The 27,084-nt window shown below is 38.9% G+C and overlaps 1 protein-coding gene across 1 annotated transcript in view; it reads left to right on the top strand.

Moving 5' to 3' along the window:
* The window catches only part of itgbl1 (integrin, beta-like 1), a 49,887-nt gene extending 29,427 nt beyond the window's left edge, over positions 1 to 20,460 (top strand). Inside the window, exons 6-11 of the mRNA XM_057852365.1 lie at positions 1,629 to 1,769; positions 3,297 to 3,443; positions 14,681 to 14,797; positions 17,300 to 17,446; positions 17,522 to 17,635; positions 19,829 to 20,460. Coding sequence (XP_057708348.1) covers positions 1,629 to 1,769; positions 3,297 to 3,443; positions 14,681 to 14,797; positions 17,300 to 17,446; positions 17,522 to 17,635; positions 19,829 to 19,917 — 755 coding nt within the window. The 3' untranslated portion in view covers positions 19,918 to 20,460. The remainder of the gene's footprint in view (positions 1 to 1,628; positions 1,770 to 3,296; positions 3,444 to 14,680; positions 14,798 to 17,299; positions 17,447 to 17,521; positions 17,636 to 19,828) is intronic.
* Positions 20,461 to 27,084: the final 6,624 nt, after the last annotated feature.

Below are 27,084 nucleotides of genomic sequence, written 5' to 3'. Positions count from 1 at the left end.
GGGACTTGCGCGCGGAAGTAAACATACGAGGAGAACAGAGTTTATTCAACATGGCTAGCGCGAGACAGACTGTTGTCAATGACTCGTGTCGATGTGTTTTAGCTCATTTAAAACTGAATTTACGGCGGATTGGAACATATTCTCGGCTCTCCCGTTCACCATCCGTGTTGTTGTAGAGACGACTTTCGGCGCGCAAGAGTGACTTTGCTCGTGAAGAACACGTCACGCAAATAAACAAATCTGATTTGTCGACTGATTTTGTACCTACTCGAGAGGCTGTGTCCCAGACTTTTCTCTCAGTGTTTGAAAAATACAGGGAGAACAGTCTGGCCGTGCCAGGCAAACACTCAGTTGCCTTGACATTTTTCCGAGTAAGGCCAACGACGTCATGCATCAAGAGAGACAATAGCTAATTAATATGCTCACTCGCCACCCTGTGGTCTGGGGTGTGAATTGCAACCTGTCAAATGACGGATGGACTTCAGTTTTTTCCATCACCATTTTAAAAAAACGGTCAACGACGGAAAATATTCGGTTAACGCGACCCCTGCGTTAGCATATTATTCCTGTTCGCATTAGCATTAGGTTGCAAGTATTTTTTTCACATACAGTTCCTGGTGTCTAGGTGGGTATAATTAATTGAAAATAATTAGGGCTGTCATAATTATCGCGTTAATGGGCGGTAATTAATTTTTTAATTAATCACGTTAAAATATTTGACGCAATTAACGAACATGCCCCGCTCAAACAGATTAAAATGACAGCACAGTGCAATGCCAACTTGTTACTTGTGTTTTGGGGAGTTTTGTCGCCCTCTTCTGGCGCTTGAGTGCGACTGATTTTATGAGCTTAAGCACCCATAAGCATTGTGTAATTATTGACATCAACAATGGCGTGCTACTAGTTTATTTTTTGATTGAAAATTTGACAAATTTTATTAAAACGAAAACATTAATAGGGGTTTTAATATAAAATTTCTATAACTTGTCCTAACATTTATCTTTTAAGAACTACAAGTAGATGGATTGCTTTAACAGAATGTTAATGTCAATGTTCATGTTAATGCCATCTTGTTGATTTATTGTTATAATAAACAAATACAGTACTTATGTACAGTATATTGAATGTTTATGTCAGTCTTGTGTCTTATCTTTCCATTCCAACAATAATTTACAGAAAAATACGGCATATTTTATAGATGGTTTGAATTGCGATTAATTACGATTAATTAATTTTTAAGCTGTAATTAACTCAATTAAGAATTTTAATCCTTTGACAGCCCTAAAAATAATATGTTTTCCTGCTGAGTGTGTATTATCACCAAGTTGTACAATATGGGCTCGTCTGTCAATTTTCATTCAAAATAGTTGGAAACTTTAATTTTACGGACAAAAACATTTTTAGGTTACGTCGACCAAAATTAGATAAAATTAGTCTTGAGTTTTCGTCAACAAAAAGTACTGTAGATGAAGACAAACATATTTAAGTTGACTAAAATATGACTCATAAGTATTATCGTCCAAAAGAGGAAAATTAAAAGGGCTGCCAAAAACAACACTGGCATGAGGGAAAATTAAGCAAATTAGAACTGTGTGATAATAATTCGTATTTTGTGTTTCTTTTATTAGGCACCTGTGTGTGTGGAGAGTGCAGCTGTTATGATGTGGATCCTTCCGGCGATTGGGGAGACATCCACGGCGATACCTGCGAATGCGACGAGAGGAACTGCCACATCACTTACGACCGGTACACGGATGACTTTTGTTCAGGTAATCATGTCTTGTCATTTAGCTGATAAAAATACAGAATCACACTGTTATCGCACATTCGCTATTTTCGGAATCTAATTCTACCTTCTCAGTTGAGCTACAATAACCTTACAGAAGGATGCAGCGCAGTTCTGCATCACTATTAGAGGTTGACCGATATAGGATTTTCAAAGGCCGATACCGATTTATTAATAAAAAAAAAAAATTCAGCCGACACAAGAAAGCCTGCCCGTCTCATCAGACCATAGGACATGGTACCGGTAATCCATGTGCTTTGTTGACATGTCTTTAGAAAACTGTTTGCGGGCTTTCTTGTGTACCGTCTTCAGAAGAAGCTTCCTCCTGGGGTGACAGCCATGCACACCAATTTGATGTAGAGTGCGGCGTATGGTCTGAGCACTAATAAGCTGACCCCCCCACATCTTCAAATGCTGCAGCAATGCTGACAGCACTCCTGTAACGAGTCACATGACATTTTGGAGGGACAATGACAAGCAGTACTCAATTTGGACATTTAGGATTACGTTTTTTTCAAAGGGGTGTACTCACTTTTGTTGCCAGAGGTTTGCTAATAATGGCTATATTTTGAGTTATTTTGAGGGGAAAATAAATGAACTCTATTATATAAGCTTCACACAGACTACTTTTCTTTTATTAATTTTTTAATTTCAATGTATTTGTTGTTGTTGTTTGTGGTTCTTCTCTCTCTCTCTCTCTCTCCTTCTTTTCTTCTGTTCCCCTCCTTTTCGCTGCTGTATCCTAATAAACGAGGTACGTTGAATGATCACAATGGGAGTATGTTACACTCCTATGTGATATATTAAAACTTTTCAAACAAATCAGACACTCATTTCTCCGTGTCAAAAAGCTGCACAGGACAGGTTAAAGAAAAAAATGTTCCTAATTCAAGAATAGATATTGTTCAAAACATTATTTGAAAGCATTTTTTTTTAATGTATGTGAAAAAATGACTGACTTTTAGATGTATTGGCTTAATAGGAAAAAAATGCTAATATTTAGTAAAAGTAAATGGAAGAATCTGACGCATAAATCTGTTAACTAGCCTGTAAAACTAAAACTAAAAACAAGATGAAAATTATTCGACTAGATTTAAGAAAAATTATCAGGGGTTTAGATATTAATGGCTATATTTTGAGTTATTTTGAGCGGAAAATAAATGAACTCCATTATATAAGCTGCACACAGACTACTTTTCATTGTGTCAAAGTGTCATTTTGTCAGCAATGTCCCATGAAAAGTGATACTTAAATATCTGCAGAAATGCGAAGGGTGTACTCACTTTTGTGATACACTGTATGCCTGCTGTCTGAATCGAATGTTTTTGTTTGAAGTCTTGATTATCCTCATATTCCGTTTTTCTTGTTTGCTTAGTGTTTTTGGAAATAAATCTTCAGTTTACCATCAACCCTTGGCATTTGAAGTTTCACGAAACACTTATCTTTCTTAGCTCAAAAAATGAACAATTGGTGCAGGATTGGGTGTTTGATGAATCTTTCCCCCCTCCAGGTCACGGTCAGTGTCACTGTGGCAGGTGTGACTGCAAGGATGGCTGGTCTGGAAAGAAATGCGAGCATCCGCTCTCCTGCTCGATGTCCCTGGAGAGCAGCTTGAAGAAGTGCCGGGGAACGTCCAGATTGCCCTGCTTTGGACGAGGTACACCCTCTTTCTTGCCTTTTGTGCTCCTGTTGCCATGGTTACCCCCTTACTCTCACTTCACGGAGTAAAAGTGGGTCATTTCGAGTGCCTCTTTTGAATGGATCCAACCACAACAGAACACAACAAACAAATACCTCTCTGCCAGTGCCAATCAAAAAAATCATTACCATCAGATCATTTTATATAACTCGCTGGGTTTCTCCTCCCATCTGTGTTAAGGCTGATTTAAGCTTCTGCGTTGCGGTGACTGCAGACCTACGCCGTTAACGCAGACCCCCCCCCCAAACCCCCCCCACCCCCGATGTCCGACCCTACTTGGGCTGCCGCTATCTTTTAGTAATCGAGTATTCCACTGAAAATTCCATCGATTAATCGAGTAATCAGATATCATAAATTAAAAATATTCACGACAAAACAAGACATTTGACCTAATATTGAACCATTTTTAGAATATGTCTTTATTTTAGATGTACATTGTTGAAAACAGTCAACAATAGCATCTCAGATGTGACTAGAAAAACATCAAATTCCCTGCTTTCACTCCAAAAAACCTAAGATTATATATATATATATATATATATATATATATATATATATATATATATATATATATATATATATATATATATATATATATAAAGCTTATTTCTTACCTAAAACGTCATTACGTTTGATAACACACATTACTTAAAATGGCTTTTTTTTTTTGTATATAGCATTTTTCAATATGGCATTTTTGCAGGCCATGCACGCCCATGCCATTGACGGCGATGCACGTCCAAACTTTCCATTCATTTTGACATACCAAAAGTCATTTGCCACATACAAAAAAAATGCTATGTATCAAAAGCCACTTTGCCATATGCCCCCCAAAAATGCCACATCCCAAAGAAAAAATGCCACATACTAAAATCCATTTTGCCACATAACAATAAAAAAAAAAAATCCCAGATACCAAAATCCATTTTGCCACATACCACCAAAAAATGCCACATACCCCCCCCCAAAATGCCACATACTAAAATCCATTGTGCCACGTACCCCAAAAAATGCTACATATGAACTAAAAAAGCCACATACCAAAATCCATTTTGCCATATGCTAAAAAAATGCCACATGGCAAAATCCATTTTGCCACATGCCAAAAAAAAAAAAAAAAAAAAATGCCACAGGCCAAAAGCCATTTTGCCACATACCCAAAAAATGCCACATGCCTAAATCCATTTTGCCACATACCAAAAAAATTCCACATACCAATATCCATTCTGCCACATACCAAAAAAATCCACATTCCAATATCCATTTTGCCACATACCAAAAAAATGCCACATGCCAAATGCCATTTTGCCACATACCAAATAAAAATGCCACATACCAAAATCCATTTTGCCACATACTAAAAAAATGCCACATACCAAAATCCATTTTGCCACATACCAAAAAAAATACCACATGCCAAATGCCGTTTTGCCTCATACCAAATGAAAATGCCACATACCAAAATCCATTTTGCCACATACTAAAAAAACCAAAAAAAAAAAACAAAAAAAAAACGCCATATGTCAAAATCCATTTTGCCATAAAAAAAAGCCACATACCAAAATCCATTTTGCCAAATACCCCCCCAAAAAATGCCACATGCCAAAAGCCATTTTGCCACATAGTAAAAAAAAATGCCACAAACCAAAATCCATTTTGCCACATGCCAAAATCAATTTTGCCACATACCAACAAAATACCACATGCCAAAAAAATACCACATTCCAAATGTCATTTTGCCTCATACCAAATAAAAATGCCACATACCCAAATCCATTTTGCCACATACCAAAAAAATACCACATGCCAAAATCCATTTTGCCACATACCAAAAATTACCACATGACAAAAGAAATGCCACATGCCAAATGCCGTTTTGCCACATACAAAAAAAAAAATGCCACATGCCAAATGCCATTTTGCCACATACCAAATAAAACTGCCACATGCCAAAATCCATTTGGCCACATACCAAATAAAAATGCCACATACCAAAATCCATTTTGCCCCTACTAAAAAAAAAAAAAAATGCCACACGCCAAAATCCATTTTGCCACATAGCACAAAAATGCCACATGGCAAAAAAATGCCACATACCAGAAAATACCACATGCCAAAAGAAATGCCACATGCCAAATGCCATTTTGCCACATACAAAAAAAAATGCCACATGCCAAATGCCATTTTGCCACATGCCAAAATCCATTTTGCCACATACCAAATAAAAATGCCACATACCAAAATCCATTTTGCCCCTACTAAAAAAAAAGGCCACACGCCAAAATCCATTTTGCCACATAGCACAAAAATGCCACGTGCCAAAATCAATTGTGCCATATAGAAAACAAATGCCACATACTAAAATCAGTTTTGCCAAATACCACTTTTTGTTGTCGGCCCTGCTGTGTTTTTGGATGGGAAAAACAAATAAAAATCCTCAGCACCCCCTTTTGAGTGACTTCCAGAGCCCCTGACTCACAATGTTATTCATTGTTGAGTATTCTTTTCAAATAAATACTTTTTTACTTGTACTTGAGTAAATTTTTGGATGACTACTTTTACTTTTGTAATAATATTTAGAAGTTAACGCTACTCTTAATTCAGTAATTTTTTTGGCTACACTCTTCACTCCTGCCAAAAACTGCAGCAATTTTGGCAGCATTGTATTGACAACTTGACTGGGGGAGAAAAAACCCCCTCAAATGTAAACCGGCAGCTTGAAACACTTTTATATTTGTCTCCCTGACACACAAAAAGGGAGCACATTCTTTCCACCCTGTGGTATTTCCTCTAGGAAACACCTGCTCCCATCATCGGGATTTCCTCACCGAGTATGATGTTTAATACGATGAACGGTAAATAGTCTCATGTCTGACATTTGATGTGTGGAAAAAGGTCAGAGTTAAAGGGAGTCATTGCAGTTTATTTTGTGAGGCGATGCGAAATAACTGCGAGGCAGACTATGAGTGACATTTTCGATTCGATTTCCCTCCGCACCTCGCCTCTGACAGAATGTGTCATCCTGATGACTTCTCACTTGACTGGTCTCCAGCTGGTACTACGACACTCACTTTGAAACAATGCTGAAGGTCACTGACTAAGTAATCAAAGGCTATTTTAAAGCAATTAACACTTCTGAGGAGTAGCATCCTCAACCCGGATTTTAACATTGAGACCACAGATGGAAAGACATGTAGTTCTTAAAAGATAAATGTTAGCATGTGTTATAATAATTTGATATTAAAACCCCTCTTAATGTTTTCGTTTTAATAAAAGTTGTAAAATTAGTTTAACTAGGTCGTCATTGTTGTTGATGCACAACGCAATGCACTCTGGGCGGGGACGTCACTGTCACTTTTTAACTACATAAACATGTCGTTGGTTCTGCCCTTCCGATTTGAACCCGAGTGGCACATTAATGAGTAGGACAGCCCTGTCGATGTTTTGCAAAAGCAAAACGAACAGGGAAGACAGGATGAGACGAGCGTAGCACAAAAACCGGAAGTGTTCATATGTTAATGCTCTAGTGACGGAGCGGGAGAGTGTTTGATATCAGAATATAATTGCAGATCTTCACGGTAAACTATTGTGTGATCCAACTTATTCCAATATTATGGAGATAGTTAGCATCCAAAGCTGCCGTGTACTTTACATATAATTAGGATATACAGTGAAACACAGCAGTCTGATTATTTTTGTGCATCACAGCACACAATGCAGTTTGCCTCTACCAAGACCTCTACCGTGACCGAGAGAATGCTGCCTTACCTTATTTTTGCCACGTAAAAGCACTGTCCGGATTGATGATTAAATGGCAGTAAGTCAATATCTCGGCCAGCCGCCTAGGATCGGTTTAAAGACACTGCTAATGAGCTGGAATTGGATGCAGGTAAGATGTTGGGAACTCATCCCACAGCACAAAACAATCTAACCAGCAGTAGAATGTGACAAAATCATGCCAGTTGTCGTACAAGCTTCGCTTGCTAGCTAGCACAGCTTTCTCCCAGTTCCGCCCTACCGCGTTATCACCCCCAGCGTGCATTGCGCGCGTAAAACATGGCGCCCTCCGTAGGTCAACACACGTACTCAATATTATAGATTTTTAAATCAATGGCAATAATATATGTTTCTAATAGCATTTTAGTAAGAGATAACAATTGTGGCTTATTAGAGCCTACAAGTCTTTAAGTCTAAGGTTCCCTTTAAGCCCATACATCTAAAAATGGGTAATTTTTCACCTTCTCGTATTAAGAACATTTCTGACAAACATTAAATATACTTATTTATTATTTAAAATAAGTCTGTTTAGCTTATTTTTGGCTAGCTATTTTTATTGTTTGTAAATTATTATTGTGAGTAACTGCTTACGATGTTTGATTTTTTTTTTTTTGAAACAGTGGTATTTTTTTTCTCAGCACATATTATATGTGGCAGAAAACACAGACAAGACTGAGCAGTTTCTGCTCCTGCACCCCTCTTTAAAATAAACTGCTGTATTTCAAGCCAAAAGCCAAACTGTTGTGTTTGATAGAACATTGTCTATATGCTGCCATAGCAAATTCATGGTGCATTAAGCCCCTGAACTATTTTTAATCCGTCCATTTTACCCTGGAAACCCCAGTTTACAGACGTCGCGCAACCGCTTTTGTTTCAACCCAACCATAAAACGAAGGTAATTAATTATATTTATTATTCATTTTTAGCTTAGAATCATTAATTGGTGTCTAATATTTAGTTTAAAAAAAAACAACTTTAAAAAATTATTCACTCACATATTTTAAATTTTTAAACAAATTACATCACAATGAAAAATTTGGCGTCTGTAAAAAAGTCACGGATATCTACCTCACAACTATCGCTTAATTGTTTTTTTTTTGTTACTGCCGCATTTTCCCCGATATGTTAGATGATAAATAATCGATCCAAACAAAAAAAATTGAAAAATAACATTTAAAAAGGTAACTATATGAAAAAGACAGTCTCAACCACTCCTTGTTGTCTGCTATTTCTGCATCGCGACCCTTGTTATATCACCCTGTTTCACCCATAAAATCCCCCCAAAATCCGGCTGTGGCCATTCACAGCTGTGTCTTGACACTCACTGATACATGCTACATGGAGTTTTTGGATCGAAACATGGTATGTATGCGATAATATCTCGTTAAAATCGTGGCGTCTTTAATTCTGCTCTCGCGTGCTCTCGCCCCCAGTTAGGGTTTTGCTGTTTAAAAAAATGTATTTTTTAAAAAATGCCCTCCTGTTCAAATTTTTTCTTCCCCCAGAAAATTGAGATTTTAAGCTTTCCAATGATGTATCACATGTGCATATCGGACAATTCTGAAATTTGGCCAAATTGGGGGTCTCAGAGCGGAACTTCAAGTCACCTTAGTGTTTTCCTCCATATATGAATTGTTATTATTATATTGTACTGTACTAAACTATTATATAATCACATTAAGCCAAAGAATTATAGAAAAAAAATTCTGGCGAAAGAAAAAAAAAAAAATCAACAGAACTGAAGCATCATTCGTCCAAAGAGCATGAGTGCCCTCTAGTGGAGAAATTGTTCGTTCATAATTCCTATTATGAAATTAAAAGGTTAACATCTCCGGTTTTCCATGGTCAATCGGCGCCAAATAAAAACAGTGAGGTTAAATCTGCGCTTTCGAGTCATGTTGACGGTGGTGCTCTATGTCAAATACTTAAATTTTAAAGATGCCACGTGATTGGACGGGCCAGCGTGTTAACAGAATGGCAATCTTGAGTCTGATTGGTATCATGGAGTCATGTGATTATTGTGCCAGATCTCATTGGTGAAACTGGTAACTAGGGTTGTTCCGATCATGTTTTTTTGCTCCCGATCCGATCCCGATCGTTTTAGTTTGAGTATATGCCGATCCCGATATTTCCCGATCCGATTGCTTTTTTTTTTTTTGCTCCCGATTCAATTCCAATCATTCCCAATAATTTTTCACGATCATATACATTTTGGCAATGCATTAAGAAAAAAATGAATAAAACTCGGACGAATATATACATTCAACATACAGTACATAAGTACTGTATTTGTTAATTATGACAATAAATCCTCAAGATGGCATTTACATTATTAACATTCTTTCTGTGAGAGGGATCCACGGATAGAAAGACTTGTAATTCTTAAAGGATAAATGTGACTTTGTATATTGTGACTAAATATTGCCATCTAGTGTATTTGTTGAGCTTTCAGTAAATGATACTGTAACCATGCCCAAATGCATGATGGGAAGTGCAACCATGACTGTGCATTGTGGTACCAATTGATATATCTTCTCTGCGTTGGGAAATAACATAAGGTGTTAAGAAAAAGATCAATTACTACCTTTCTTCCCCACATTGCTTCCCACGATATTTCTAATCGTAGAGAGAGGGATTGTAAGGCTTTAGCCAATTAAAAAAAGGCTCCAAAGGCTACCAAAATTCACGCTACTCATTTTACGCTGCCTTTTCGCTCTATATATAGGTAAAACGGTGCCATTAGATTGAATGCGACAATGCGTGAGTGGGTCGTACAGCGCATCCGTTAATTGCGTTAAATACTTTAACGTGATACATTTTTTAAAAAATTAATTACCGCCGTTAACGGGATAAATTTGATAACCCTACCTTAAGCCTAAACTGAAGACTCTGGATGAGTTTAACATATTATGTCTGTAACGTTAAATACAATTAGAAAACGATTTGATTAAAAAAAAAATATATAAATAAAAAAAGGCATGGCCGATATTTTTTTGCCGATTCCGATAATTTGAAAATGACGTGATCGGACCCGATCGATCGATTGGGACATCTCTACTGGTAACGCTATTGTTAGCGCCGCTGGCAAAAAATAAAAACAATTCAAATCTTATATGTAGAATAAAGAGGACAAATGTAACGACTCGTTTAGCCCAAATTAGCTTAGTAAGAGCAGCTTTTCTTCTTCACAAATCTACTCAAATAATAGTAAAAAGTATGGCTTGGTAAAACTACTCTTAGAAGTACATTTTTGTCAAAAATTTTACTCCAGTAAATGTAACGGAGTAAATGTAATACGTTACTACCCACCTCTGCTAACATGCGCAGCAGAAGCCTGCTAGCATGAATGCTATACAATGGTAATGTTTACAACAATTTGCTAAGTTGCATAGCAAAGGTCTGCTAGCTTAAAAGCTATATAATGCTAATGTTGACAACAATTGGCTAAGTTACATAGCAAAAGTCTGCTAGCTTAAATGCTATATAATGCTAATGTTTACAACCTGGTGTGCACCAGATTGCTTAAATTTGTTTTACTTCTGTCGATGTCCCTTTAGGGGCGCCGTGCTAATGTCACGTACGTTTACAATGAAAATTTCGCACCGCATTTTGGTACTCAGCCGTAACTGAGTGCTACAAGACCCACACTCTCACTTCACCAGCCTCAGTTAGTGGCATGCACTTGTGGGGTTATCCATGAAAATTCAGCCAAAATTGTCTCTTGGCAAGCATTTGCCGACTGACTATCAAAACGCGAGTAACCTCGCACACAAGCACATTCTATGGATACACAGGCCCTCCAGGTGTGACTAGTATGACAGGCGGATATAATCGATAAGGCAAGGGTGTTATTACATCAGTGGTTGCCAGGGTAACAGACTGCCTTGCACAGATGGTGCCATGATGTGTGTGTGCATGCGTGTGATTTACATAAGTCCAAAATGTTCATGAAAGTTTGCATAACAAAAAGTAGATGAATAGATTTCACCGTTGAAATGTATTATCTTGCATTTCCACTTTGGTGCTGAAAAAAATAAATAAACGCACACATTGCGCCGCGTGCTGTCCCAATTTTTGGTTCAATGAAAACTCTTTTTGCTACATTTGTTGAATATCAAGTCAGCCAATCACGCGGCATTATCGACTTTAGCGATTAAAGCATAACTTCAGAATGAAAAAGCTTCGGCGCTGTCGCATGCATCATTCGAGGTGTCACATTTATGAATTTTTGCGGTGTTTAATACCAACACAAACAATGTATACTGCACAAAAAAAAATTTTACAGCACAAACAAACGGCACCACTTAGGGTCCATTTCGCAGGAAATGAGGGGCTGCGTGACGTCATCACAACAAATCTCCAAAACCGTTGCAGTTCAAGCCAACATTGAAAAAATTGACATTTTTTTTTTTTTTTTTTTTATACAAAAGTTACCAAGGTTAGTGAGTCCTACCTGACTTTGTTACCTCAGTCAGTCCCTACAAAAAAGAGGTGTTTTGTCTATTTTTGCACAGAATTGTGAATTTTAAACAATGTTAAAACCAGAAAAAACATGAATTTACTGAAAAAAACTCATACGCAGAGATTGATATGAAGCAGGCAAGGCAGTGTCCCCCCAGTGGCTGAAAAATATCATTGCATGTAATTGACTTTCCTATATTTGAGTTTAAAATAAAGACTCGGCCGGTAAGATAAAAATTGTAAAGCAAAAAGACAAACAATAAAAATGAATGAAATAAAACAAGAATCCGATAAAGTATTTCAGAATTGGTCAAAATTATTTTTCGAACAGATCATGTGAATTGTACCTTAGAGACCCTAACCCTACTAATCGAGCATATACCGTCATTTTCGGCCTATAAAGGCTCACCTGACTATAAGCCGCAACCCACCAAATTTGACATGAAAACAGCATTTGTTCATAAATAAGCTGCACTGGACTATAAGACAAAGCTGTCCGCACTGTATTATGCATATTTACACCAAAATATATTAACCACTAACACTTTATTTGACAGAGGCATCATAAGACTGTCATAAGACTAAATGAACCACCATGAAGCTTTGAACCAATTTGCTGCAAATTTTCATTGCTTTAAGAAGCTTCATTTGACCATCACTGCTCCCTTGGGGGTGACAGTCAAACTCTGCTGCCACCTGCTGTCAACACTGTCGTCGTCCAACATGCCTCCTAGCATGCATTGCAGCGCTACAGATGTAAATAAATCAAAATTCATGTTCTGTGCTGATAATTTCTTCAGTTACTGTTCCGGTTGATTCATTAATTGCTAGTTATGGTATTTGGTAATACTTTATTTGAAAGTGGCGCCATAAGATTGGCATAAGACCATTATAATTATGACATGACACTCCCATTAGCATTAATAAATGCTTATGACGGATGTCATTTTGTGCGATCTGGCAAATGATTTCACTTTTGAATGGATGTAAAAGATCTGATCTGGACATAAATGGAGTTAGTGACATCATTTGCCGGATGACAATGACATCTGTCATAAGCATTCATTAATGCCTATGATAGTGTCACGTCATAATTATGAAGGTCTTATGGCAGTCTTATCACACAGCTGTGGCAATGGCAATAAATAAAGTAAATGGAATTAGAAATGAATGGAAAATTTGGACATCCATGGCCATCAATGGCAGCACCCTCTATAAGTGTTAATGGAAGCGGGGAAGTTTGGAGAACACGTCCCATTGATATCTGGTCATTTTCTGTTGATTTGGGGAAATTTTGTATTTTTCCCAATTGAAAATGAATGGGAAAAATTTTGGACGTCCATGGCTGTCAATGGCATTGACTTACATAGGTGTCATGGGAATCCAAGTACATTGGCATCAACACAATGGAGAAACATGCCCGTCAATGGCATTAAACAAAGTAAATGCCATGAGAAATGAATGGGAAATTTGGACGTCCATGGCCGTCAATGGCAGCATCCCCTATAAGCGTCAATGGAATCGGGGAAGTTTGGGGGACACCTCCTATTGATATCTGGTCATTTTCTGTTGATTTGCGGGGAAAAAAATTTCCCCCATTGAAAATGAATGGGAAAAATTTTGGACGTCCATGGCCGTCAATGGCATCGACATTCATATAGTCAATAGAATCCAAGTACATTGGCATCAGTAGATTCGACAATGTAAATTCCATTGGAAATACCATTGTAAGTGAATGGGAACTTTTCCTATTAGAAATGAATGGGAAAGTTTTTGGCAAATTTCCAGGGAACCGTAAATTTTTTCCAAATTCTGTATACAACTTTTATGCCCCTCACCGTCCCGGAATTTTTGATGCCCAAATTATGTGATTAGGTAAAAAATTGTAGGGATACATTTTGAAACTCTTTTTAAATTTTTTTTTTTTTTTCGGAAAATTGCCGTTTACGAGCGAACGGAAAATTTTTCGGGGCCGTTTGAAAAATTCCCATCGTTACGCGATAATTCCGGTCGTGCCGATACTTGAACGGTGCCGATCGGTGCAATGGTTCGGGCTGCGCAACGCGCCAAAAAAACGCGGAGAATAAGATGAAAACCTAAGAAAAAAAATAAGTAGGCTAAAGTTGCAGAACAACATTAACTTGGCTTTCCCTTTGGGAAAGACCCAGGTAACAAGTAATGAAACAATTGGAACAGTAACTGAAGGAATAATTAGCACAGAACATGAATTTTGATTGTTATTTACATCTGTACAGCTACAATGCATGCTAAGAGGCATGTTGGACGACAACCATGTTGACAGCTGGTGGGAGCAGAGGTTGACTGTCTCCCCCAAGGGAGCAGTAATGGCCAAATACAGCAATGAAGCTTTGCAACCAATTGGTTCAAAGCTTCATGGTGGTTCATATGGCCTTAGCCCAAATAAATCAACAAATAAACTGCACTGGACTATAAGCCGCAGGATTCAAAATGAGGGGAAAAAGTAGCGGTTTATCGTCTGAAAATTATGGTATCTTGTAACTTCATTTTATTGCTGACACTGCGTTTCGGGGTCATCAACATGGTTTGCGCCCCTCCTCCCACAAAACTAAACAGACCAATACCATCACTTCGGGTCCATTTCACAGCAAATGAGGGGCATTCTTCTCAATATCTATAAAACAATAACACCACAAACGAAAATTTTTACAGCACAAACAATTTTTAATTGGTTTAGATCAAACTTTTGGGCTAGGTGATTTCAGATCGACCAATAAAAGAATTGTAAATATCTAAAAAAAACGATAGCAGCACAAAAGGATTGACATCATTTTTCTCCAAATTTGCGTCTGATGGGTCGCAAAATACTGACCCAGGCTACATCCCACTCCAGCAGGGCTGTACTGGTCTATTCTTGTCAAAAGGAATGGACAATTGACATGTGAAAACACCGTATTGTGTCTGTGTGACTTTTGTAGGTCAGTGCCAGTGCGGACAATGTACTTGTCACCCACCTGGGGACAGTCGGGTTCACGGCAAGAACTGCGAGTGCGACGACCGCCAGTGTGAGGACCTCTCTGGGGAGGTTTGTGGAGGTAAGTGCACTCTCGCTCAACACACAAATGATTATTATCAAAGTGCAGTGAAATGAAAAGACGGTATTGAAACTTGGCGGGACTTGAAGACAAAAAAATGATATCGCGAGTTGACTTTCTCCTTTTACAGATTGTTTAATCCTCTCAAATGAACAGAGTACAGTGGTATAAAAAAGTATCTGAACCTTTTGGATTTTTTCACATCTCTGCATAAAAAAAATCCATCAAATGTGATGTGATCTTTGTCAAAATCACACAGATGAAAAAACTGTCTGCTTTAACTAAATCCACCCAAACATTTATAGGTTTTTATATTTTAATATAAAGGATAGTATGTAAACAATGACAGATGGGGGGAAAATAAGTAAGTGAACCATCACGTTTAATATTCTGTGGCTCCCCTTTGGCAGCAATAACTTCAACCAGTCACTTCCTGTAGCAGCATATCAGTCTTTCACATCGATCAGGACTAATCTTGGCCCATTATTCTTTACAAAACTGCTGTAGTTCAGTCAGATTCCTAGGATGTCTCCCATAAATCGCTGTCTTTAGGTCATGCCACAGCATCTCGATGGGGTTCAAGTCTGGACTTTGACATGACCACTCTAGAACGTGTATTTTGTTCTTTTGAAACCATTCTGAAGTTGATTTACTTCTGTTTTTTTTTTTGATCTTTGTCTTGCTGCAGCATCCATCCTCTTTTTAGCTTCAACTGTCTGACAGAGGGCCTCAGGTTTTCCTGCAAAACACCTTGATAAACTTTTGAATTCATTCTTCCGTTAATGATTGCAAGTTCTCCAGGCCCTGAGGCAGCAAAACAGCCCCAAATCATGATGCTCCCTCCACGGTGGGGATGAGGTGTGGATGTTGGTGAGCTTTTCCATTTTTCTTCCACACATGACGTTGTGTGTTACTCCCAAACAATTCAACTTTGGTTTCATCAGTCCACAAAATATTTTGCCAAGTGCCTTTTTGCGAACATTAAACAAGCAAAAAAAAATTTTTTTTTTTTTTTAGACTGCAGTGGCTTCCTCCGAGGAGTCCTATTCTTGGCCATAGTTTTACATATACTTGATGTGTGCACAGAGATATTGGACTGTGCCAGTGATTTCTGTAAGTCTTTAGTAGACACTCTAGGGTTCTTTTTTTACCTCTCTGAGTATTCTGCGCGGAACTCTTGGCATCATCTTTGGTGGACGGCCACTCTTTGGGAGAAAAGCAACAGTGCCAAACTCTCTCCATTTCGGGAGACAACTTCTCTGACTGTCGATTGATGGACATCCAGACTTTTAGAGATGGTTTTGTATCCTTTCCCAGCTTTACGCACATCAACAATCCTTAATCGCAGGTCTTCAGACAGCTCTTTTGACCGAGCCATGATGCATATCAGACAATGCTTCTAATCAAGACAATTTTTTACCAGGTGTGTGTTTTATAGTGGGCAGGGCAGCTTTAAACCACCTCATTGGATGCATTAATAATAATACTCACATAACAATTCCAAAGCATCGGAGTTTGGAGACATCTAATGGTCAATAAGCGTCACTGCTGTTAGAAACTGTGACCAGCTCTTGTACAAAGTCTTTTACATTCACTTTGAAGGCAACATGCATATTGGCCTAAAACCGATAATAAAAAAACTGATGCCGATATTATCCTATATCATTTTAAAATGCTTTTATCGACCGATATTATTGGCTACCCAATATATATACAGTATGTTATACATTTTATAGCTTTAAACCGCTCATTAGTGATTGGGCACACACCTGACTTAAATTGTTTGGTAAAAATTGGTTTCAATTGCTCTTGAAGTCTCCTTAGGCAGAGGGTTCACTTACTTATTTTCCCCCTTCTGTCATTGTTTGCATGCTATCCTCAGTAAAATATGAAAACCTATACATGTTTGGGTGGTTTTAGTTAAAGCAGTTTTTTCATCTGTGTGATTTTGACAAAGATCAGATCACAGTTGATGATTTTATGCAGAAATGTGAGAAATTCCAAAAGGTTCAGATACTTTTTCATACCACTGTATTACCTTTCCGATATATTGTCACATCCTGAGTACAATCTGTTCTCGGTGCGAGGCAATGGCGGAAGCGGAATGAACTTCCACGCCGCTTCCGTCGCTCCCAATGAATGACTCTCCCTCCGTACCTTGACTGATTGAGGCAGCCGTGCGTAGAAGGCCACCGCTGCAAAGTTGGACAAGCCATCGCTTTTGATTTTAGAATGTTACATGTGGCGCTCGCTGTACCTCGCACACAGCGTCAGCCACCTAAATGTTATCGACAAGACTGATGTATCAGAGTGTTGCCTTTAAAATTACAATCACATTTCAATTAGCTGCGAACACTTTCATCGTGATCGCCTTTTATACTTTGTTGTTTAGTTTTTTTTAGGTTGTATTGGAAATCACAGAGTGTCACAACCTCTTATCTTATTCATGAACGATTGGGTCATGTGGAAGTATTTTTCTTTCCTTCCTCTCTCACCAACCAGGTCACGGTTACTGCTCCTGTGGACGCTGCATCTGTGAGAATGGCTGGTTTGGCAAACAGTGCCGCTTCCCCAGGTCATGTGACATCAGCGACGCTCAGAGCAAGGAGCAGTGCGAGACTTCTGATGGTGTCCTATGCAGCGGCAAAGGTGACTTACATTCATATTAACAATGAGAATTTCATGAAAGGGTTCAATTCTGTCAAATTTTATCTTATGTTGTAGGTTCCTGTCACTGTGGCCAGTGTATTTGTTCCACCACAGACTGGTGGGTGTCCGGAGAATACTGCGAGTGTGACGACAGAGAGTGTGACAAACATGACGACCTTGTCTGTACAGGTACACTAGCTGAATTTGAATGCCACAGCCCCAAAAATATTGATTTATTTGGCTCAAAATTGGCAGAACACACCTCCACCCACACCACACCACCAATAAACAGAGGTGGGTACTAACAATCTGGTGCGCACTAGAAACAATCTGCTGAGCACCATATTGGAGAGACAGCGAGAATCAAAAGTGGTATTTGCCATGTGGCAAAATGGAGTTTGCCATGTGGCCTTTTTTTGCCATGTGGCATTGTTTTTGCCATGTGGCAAAATGGATTTTGCCATGTGGCAAAAAGGATTTTGCCATGTGCCATTTTTTTCTGCCATGTGGCAAAATTGATTTTGCCATGTGTCAAAATGGGTTTTGCCATGTGGCATTTTTTTTGCCATGTGGCAGAATGGATTTGGCCATGTGGCATTTTTTTTTTGCCATGTGGCAAAAAGGATTTTGCCATGTGGCATTTTTTTTTGCCATGTAGCAGAATGGATTTGGCCATGTGGCTTTTTTTTTTTTGCCATGTGGCAAAATTGATTTTGCAATTTGGCAAAAAGGATTTTGCCATGTGGCAGAATGGATTTGGCCATGTTGCATTTTTTTGCCTTGTCGCAAAATTGACTTTGCCATGTGGCATTGTTTTTACCATGTGGCTAAACTGATTTTGCCATGTTGCTTTTTTTTTTTTTTTTGCCATGTGCCAATTTTTTTTGCCATGTGGCAAAATTGATTTTGACATGTGGCATTTTTTCTGCCATGTGGCAAAATTGATTTTGCCATGTGGCATTTTTTTGCCATGTGGCAGAATGGATTTGGCCATGTGGCATTTTTTTTGCCATGGATGTGGCATAATGGATTTGGCCATGTGGCAAAATGGATTTTGCCATGTGCCATTATTTTTGCCATGTGGCATTTTTTTTTGCCATGTAGCAGAATGGATTGGGCCATGTGGCATTTTTTGCCATGTGGCAAAATTGATTTTGCAATGTGGCAAAAAGGATTTTGCCATGTAGCATTTTTATTTGCCATGTGGCAGAATGGATTTGGCCTTGTTGCATTTTTTTTGCCTTGTTTTGCCTTGTTGCAAAATTGACTTTGCCATGTGGCATTGTTTTTACCATGTGGCAAAACTGATTTTGCCATGTTGCTTTTTTTTTGCCATGTGCCAATTTTTTTCTCTCCATGTGGCAAAATGGATCATGCCATGTGGCATTTTTTTTGCCATGTTGCAAAATTGATTTTGCCATGTGGCATTTTTTTTTTCCAGGTGGCAAAATTGATTTTGCCATGTAGCACAATGGATTTTGCCCCGTGACTTTTTTTCTGCCATCTGGCATTTTTTTCTTTGGTATGTGGCTTTTTTTTTTTTTGTTATGTGGCAAAATGGATTTTGGTATGTGGCTTTATTTTATTTTTATTTGTTTTAGTATAGAGCATTTTAGCAGGTCGTGCACGTCCAAATTTTCCATTCATTTTAATTGGCAGAAATTTTAAATGGCAGAAATGTGATTTTTGACTATACACTTACCATTAAAGCCATTACCACATGGCAAAAAAAGGGCCACATGGCAAAATCAGTTTTGCTACATGGCAAGAAAAATACCACATGGCAAAATCAATTTTGCCACATACCAAACACCACTTTTCCTTCTCGGCCCTCCAGCCGAGATTGTTGCTAGTGCACACCAAGAACAATCTGGTAAACATTAGCATTATATAGCATTTAAGATAGCGGACTTTTCCTATGCAAGTTAGCGAGAAATGCTAATGCTTACCAGATTGTTTCTGGTGCGCACTAGACTCAACTGAAAACATCTTACTGCATTACTTGCACATTTTCATCATGCTATATTGTACAATTGGCTAACTTGCACAGCAAAAGTCTGCTATCTTAAATTTTATATGATGCTAATGATTACCGGATTGTTTCTGGTGTGCACCAGAAAAAATCTGGTGTGCATCACATACTATCTGGTGTGCACCAGATAGTTTCTAGTGTGCACCACACACTATCAGGTGCGAACCAGATGGTTTAAATTTGTTTTATTTCTGTCGATGTCCCATTAGGAGCTTCGTACTACGTACAATTACTGTACATGCAATGGCATTTTTCGGCAACTAGGAGGGGCACTCCCCCCCGCCCACGCTCAATCTCCGCTTATGCTGTCAAATACAGCTTTTTCCTATTTTTTTTTTTTCACGTTGCAGGGAACGGACTATGCAACTGCGGCACGTGTGAGTGCTGGGACGGCTGGACCGGGAACGCTTGTGAAATCTGGGTGGGGGCCGATTACTGAGACCCCAACAGCGACAGCCACGAACCAATGCACAGAGAAGCAAAAACACGGACTTCCATTTTCAAAATTCACATATTGTGCTGGTTACGCGCTGTTTGTAAAATTGGGTGTTACGCCATACTTTTCATGAATAAAAGTACATAGAGTCGCTTATATGTAAAAATCAGATGCTGCCAAATGAACACAAATGAGTCGGAAAGTTTGCATTGTTTGAGCTTTTTATTTCTTTTATCTTTTTTTTTTCAAATAATAAAACATTAAATGTGCCGCATGACACGACATTTTGCATGGAAAACAATGCAAAGAAGACCTTAAACATACGTACATGGTTACAAATTCGGTTTATAACATGACATAAATCCAATGGGCATACTTGCAATGGTAATATAGTATTAGATATTTGTTTTTCCAAAAAAATAAATCATTTCATTCGTGACTTTTCTTTAATCTTCCCTAAAAGAACGAGACTCAGACTGCTAGGTACGGGTATTCCTCATACAGTACACTTGAGAGTGGAGAAGATTGAGAGGACATACAGTACATGCACTAAAGTATAAGAACATGTGTGCGTAAAACCTGAAGTGAAAATGCAAGTAAATATGGAGTTGGAACCTCCCTCTTTGCATCCCTGACAGCATTCAGAAGAACATTTATAAGTTTGATATGAGAGACAGTGGGGAGAACATGCCGATTTTGCTGGTTTTCCCACTTGCAAAGCATGTAGAGGTCTGTAATTTGTATCATAAGTTCTTTTCAACTGTGAGGGACGGAATCTAATACAAAAAAACAAAAAATCACGTTGTATGATTTTTAAATAATAAATTTGTGGCATTTAATTGCATGAAATAAGTATTTGATACATCACAAAAATCGAACTTAATATTTGGTAAAGAAACCTTTGTTTGCTATTACAGATACCAAACGTTTCCTGTAGTCTTTGACAAGGTTTGCACACACTGCAGCAGGGATTTTGGCCCAGTCCTCCATGCAGATCTTCTCCGGAGCCTTCAGGTTTCGGGGCTGCTGCCGGGCAACACTGACTTTCAGCTCCCTCCATAGATTTTCTATCGGGTTCAGATCTGGTGACTGGCTAGGCCACTCCAGGACCTTAAGATGCTTCTTACGGAGCCACTCTTTAGTTGCCTTGGCTGTGTGATTTGGGTCGTTGTCATGCTGGAAGACCCAGCCACAACCCATCTTCAGGGCTCTCACTGAAGGAAGGAGGATCTTGTCAGCCAAGATCTGGCGATACATAGCCCCATCCATCCTCCCCTCAATGCGGTGCAGTCGTCCTGTACCCTTGGCAGAGAAGCAGCCCCCAAAAATGATGTTTCCACCTCCATGTTTCACGGTTGCGATGGTGTTCTTGGGGTTGTACTCATCCTTCTTTTTCCTCTGAGTTTAGACCAAAAAGTTCCATTTTGGTCTCATCCGACCACATGACCTTCTCCCATTGCTCCTCTGGATCATCCAGATCAGGGGTCCCCAAACTTTTTCCTGTGAGGGCCACATGACTTTCCCTTCTCTGATGAGGGGCCGGGTCAGTTTGTAACAGAAACAGTGTGACGATTGCAGCAGTGCCTAAATGTAAAAATGTATTGTTTTTCAGAAAGCCACAATTAAATTACCCTTTCTGGATTCTTCACGCAACAAAATAAAATAAAAATAATAACATAATATAATAGGATATAATATCATATAATAATGAATAATAACACTATTAATTAAATAGATAATAACCAAATAACCCTGTTTGGGTTCTTCACAGAAAAAAAGCCAGGAAATAGATAACACTATTTGGGGGGGGGGTTCAGGAGGCCGGACCAAATGTGGAGGCGGGCCGGATACGGCCCGCGGGCCGTAGTTTGGGGACCACTGATCCAGATGGTCAGTGGCAAACTTCAGACGTGTCTGGACCAGTGTTGTTAAAAACGGCGTTACAAAATAACGGCGTTACAATATAACGGCGTTATTTTTTTCGGTAGTGGGTAATCTAATTACTTTTCTCATCTTGGCAACGCCGTTGCCGTTACTGAGGACGGCAAGGCATGCGTTACTATGCGTTATTATATTGGTTGAAAAGTCTGAGGGAGACGGACTCACCGAGACGACAGAGCAGAGCAGGAGTGGGGAGGAGGCAAGAAAGTTGTGATGCCGAGCAAACACGATGCTAGGTAGCTCCAATAATACCTGTTGTAGCCGATAGCCTACAAACTACGCCCGCATGTTATGGTAGATATGGTAGACATAGTAGATATCACATGTACTGTATATAGATATAACTAGATGCAAAATGACAGACACTCACTAGATGCGTTAGTAAACAGCCGCCATCTTAAAGCAGTAGACCTTTTATTACGGCTCTGTTGTAGAGAACCTTCCTAGCGAACCTAAGTAACTTTTTATCTAAAATACTTCTAAATCGGCAAAATCTTGACTTGAATCTATCTTTAAATGATGACACAGTTTTAAAACTTTCATATGTCGAAAGTAGAGAGAAGGGAACTAATGCAATAATGGGAGCAATTTTAACACCTTTCAACAGTTGATTCAGGGTAAAGGGTACATTAGGGTAAAGAATTGGGCTCGGGCCAATTGTACCAAAAACCTTCACAAAAACCTTTACATAGTGTGGCCAATGTTTTTATTTATTTATTTTTTTTGAGGGGAAAAAAAAAAAGTAATTATCACCAATTACTTTGCCAAGTAACTAATTACTCTTACATTCAGGTAATTGAGTTACTAACGCAATTACTTTTTAGGAGAAGTAATTTGTAACTATAATTAATTACTTTTTTCCAGTAAGATTAACAACACTGGTCTGGACATGCACTGGCTTCAGCAGCGGGACCTTGCGTGCGCTGTAGGATTTTAATCCATGACGGCGTAATGTGTTTCCGATGGTTTTCTTCGAGACTGTGGTTCCAGCTCTCTTCAGGTCATTGACCAGGTCCTGCCGTATAGTTCTGGCCTGATCCCTCACCTTCCTCATGATCAGTGATGCCCCACGAGATGAGATCTTGCATGGAGCCCCGAACGAGGCAGATTGATCGTCAACTTGAACTTCTTCCATTTTCTAATAATCGCTCCAACAGTTGCTACCTTCTCACCAAGCTGCTTGCTTATTTTCCTGTAGCCCATCCCAGCCTTGTGCAGGTCTATTATTGTATCCCCGATGTCCTTACACAGCTCTTTGGTCTTGGCCATTGTGGCGAGGTTGGAGTTTGTTTGTCTTTTATACAGGTAATAAGTTCAAACAGGTGCAGTTACTTCCGGTAATGAGTGGAGAACAGGAGGGGTTCTTAAAAAAGAACTAAGAGCCGAAATATTTACTAGTTGGTAATGTATCAAATACTTATTTCATGCAGTTAAATACAATTTTATTATTTAAAAATTATACAATGTGATTTTCTGGATTTTTGTATTAGATTCCGTCCCTCACAGTTGAAGAGAACTTATGATACAAATTACCGACCTCTACATGGCTTGCAAGTGGGAAAACCAGCAAAATCGACAGCGTATCAAATACTTGTTCTCCCCACTGTACGTGCAAGTGCAGTACGTCAGCTAGCTTTAAAGTAAGATTAACAACACTGGTCGGGAGGGATCTCTTAGTCGGGGATGCTGGCCAGCGAATCAGAGCGGTTGATTTTGAGTTATTGTCATTTGAGTACCTGACTCTGCTGGCTTACAAGCAACTTTCACACCATATATATATTTTTTTTAAATCTGAACGTACAAGGGCTTAAAAGTTATGAGGGATCACTGTACATTTTAGTCGTTTACATTATTGCATTGCTGCTCAACGGAATGATCTATTAAAGTACATATGATCTTCTGCATGATGAATAATCCTTCGTAATATGAAACGAACAAAGCTTTGAAAAAAGTTTTGTGTGCCGAAGCTTGCGTATCTCAAGGTTCCACTGTACTTTCTTTTCATGGATTACCGTGACCTGGACGACTGAAAATTTACACACTGTCTCAAATACAGGACAAGTACAATGCTTTCCAGCTCTTAAATCTACTCATACAAACATATTGTAACATAATATTCACCGATGATTGTGTCTTATTCGTGATAAACGTGAAAATGTGACAGTTATAAATGAACTAAAGCTGAATTAAAGCAAGACAAACCTCATGTAATGGTCAACATCTGCCAACGCTAATGATGAGAGTAACAATGTGAAAGTGCAGAGTAGCTTGCGAGAGTGCCGTAGCCTGCAACATGCCCATGTCAAGTCCTACACTACGTATATCCCGACACCTCTGAAAGTACATGCACGTGACTAATTGAAGGTAGACAAACCTCTTCAAAATGACATCAAGTTAAGACCTTTTGGAAGGAGCGGGGTAAAGAGCGCAGTCACGCATAGATCTCGCCGGGGTTCGGAACCGAAAATGCTATCACAGTGAAAGCGTTGATGACTTGAGAGGGTTTTCTAGGAATCTTCCTGGTTGGTGTGCAAGGGAGGGGCTTTGGTCATTTTAGGCCTTGTTCAGACTGGAAGCCAAAATCCGATTTTTAGCCCATCCAGATTGAAACTGGATGGCCGCCAGGCTTCGAGAGTATGTCTCTTGCGACATAAACATTTCATCTGTTCAGCCCTTTCAATTTTAACCCGAGAGGAACATTAACGAGCATGACAGCACTGTCGATATTTCACAAAATGATCAGCAAACGCAAATTGAAAAGGAAAGACGGGATAAGACGAGAATACGACAAAACCAAAATGTGCTACTCCAGCGAAACATCCTATAGGAGGCGAATTTGATACCGTGCGCTCTCAGCTTGTTTTGTTTTAGATGCATACAGGCAGAACGTACTAAAGACGCCTTAGAAAGTACTTGAACGTAGCAATATCAAATAAGGGTGGTATACCCTACGTGACTAATGTGGTCAACAGATCAGCAATCTGCTTGAAAGCTACAACAAGAAAACAATGCTGAAAAGTATGAGTGGGAAACACGTGCAAAAAGTATTTTGAGGCAATGAAAAGGTACCACAAGGAGAGACAGCGAGAACCCAAAGTGGTATTTTCCATGTGGCAAAATGGATTTTGCCACGTGGCATTTTTTTTTTTTTGCCATGTGGCTTTTTTTTTTTGGTATGTGGTAAAATGGATTTTGGTATGTGGCAATTTTTTGAGCTGTATATGGCGTTTTTGCAGGTCATGCACATCCATGCCATTGACAGCTATGAACGCCCAAATTTTCCATTAATTTAAAATGGCAGAAAAAAATGTGTGGCTGTGATTTTTGACTATGCACTTACCATAACAGCACATTGACATTCTACTGGCACCCAAATTTGCAACATACAAAAAAAATGCCACATGTCAAAATCAATTTTGTCACATGGTATAAAAATGCCACATGGCAAAATCCATTTTGCAACATGGCAAAAAAAATGCCACATGGCAAAATCCATTTTGCCACATGGTTAAAAAAATGCCACATGGCAAAAAACAATGCCACATGGCAAAATCCATTTTGCAACATGGCAAAAAAAATGCCAGATGGCAAAATCCATTTTTCCACATGACAAATTTTGCAACATGGCAAAAAAAATGCCACATGGCAAAATCAATTTTGCCACATGGTAAAAAAATGCCACATGGCAAAAAACAATGCCACATGGCAAAATCCATTTTGCCACATGGCAAATTTTGCCACACGGCAAAAAAAAAAAAAAAAAAAAAAAAAAAAAAAAAATGCCACATGGCAAAATCCATTTTGCAGCATGGCAAAAAATAAAATGCCACATGCCAAAATCAATTTTACCACATAGTAAAAAAAAATGCCACATGGCAAAAAAATCAATTTTGCCAAATGGCAAAAAAAATTGCCACATTGCAAAACCCATTTTGCCACATGGCAATATCAATGTTGCCACATGCCAAAAAAATTCCACATGGCAAAAAAATGCAACACGGCAAAAAATAAAAAGCCACATGGCAAAATCCATTTTGCCACATGGCAAAAAAATGCCACATGGCAAAAAAATGCCTCATGGCAAAAAAAAATCCATTTTGCTACATGGCAAAAAAAAAAAAAAGCGACATTGCAAAACTCATTTTGCCACATGGCAGTATCAATTTTGCCACATGCCCCCCCCAAAAAATGCCACATGGCAAAATCAATTTTGCCACATGCCAAAAAAATTCCACATGGCAAAAAAATGCAACACGGCAAAAAATAAAATGCCACATGGCAAGATCCATTTTGCCACATGACAAAAAAAATGCCACATGGCAAAAAAATCCATTTAGCCACATGGCAAAAAAAAAAAAAAAAAAAAAATGCCACATTGCAAAATCCATTTTGCCACAGGGCAATATCAATTTTGCCACATGCCCCAAAAAAATGCCACATGGCAAAAATTTTTTTGCCATGTGGCAAACACCACTTTTCTTTCTCGGCCCTGCTGGAAAGACTCAATAAAAACATAAATAGAAAGTACTCGCCGCTTTTGACCGGTCAGCGCATGTGTTGGACGTCTTGCAGCGTAGGAAGGAATTGCAGAACACCGGTAGTGTTGTTCCAGTGACGGTGGCAAACTAGGTCATCAACCCGAGCGTCCATTACCCGCATAAAACATGGCGCCCTCCGTAGGTCAAAACATGTACTAAATATTATAGATTTTTAAATCAATGGCAATATTTTATGTATTTCTAACAACATATTTATAGTAAAAGACAACAATCGTGGCTTATTAGAGCCTACAAGTTTTAAACTCTGAAGTTCCCTTTCAATCATGTGGCCCAGTCTGAACAGGACCAGATCAGATTTGGACACTTGCTAAAAATAGCGTGAACAGTCAGCCCTAAAAATCAGATTTGAGGAGAAATCCGATTCGAATCCGATAGGGCTTCAGTCTGAACGCAGCCTTAGAGTGAGCGGGGTGATTCTCGCTATGCTAATGATGCTACGTGTCCTGTTAATGATGCTGCGTGGGTGTTCAGGTGGGCGAGGCACCTCTGGCCCAGTCGGGACTGGACCGGTTTTTGCATGCCGGGAAAATCCAGGTTGAAAACAGGCACGTGATAGACCAGAATGATCAGTATTGGACTCTGCATGCTGAGCTAGGAGACGATTCCTCTTGAATAACAACCTACCTGTTTAAAAACTTCTGTTGAGTCATTTCCCCGCCCTCCCCCCCTG

Source organism: Corythoichthys intestinalis, chromosome 12 (assembly GCF_030265065.1).
Source record: "Corythoichthys intestinalis isolate RoL2023-P3 chromosome 12, ASM3026506v1, whole genome shotgun sequence".
Lineage (NCBI taxonomy): Eukaryota > Metazoa > Chordata > Actinopteri > Syngnathiformes > Syngnathidae > Corythoichthys > Corythoichthys intestinalis.
This window is presented reverse-complemented; position numbering and strand designations above follow the sequence as displayed.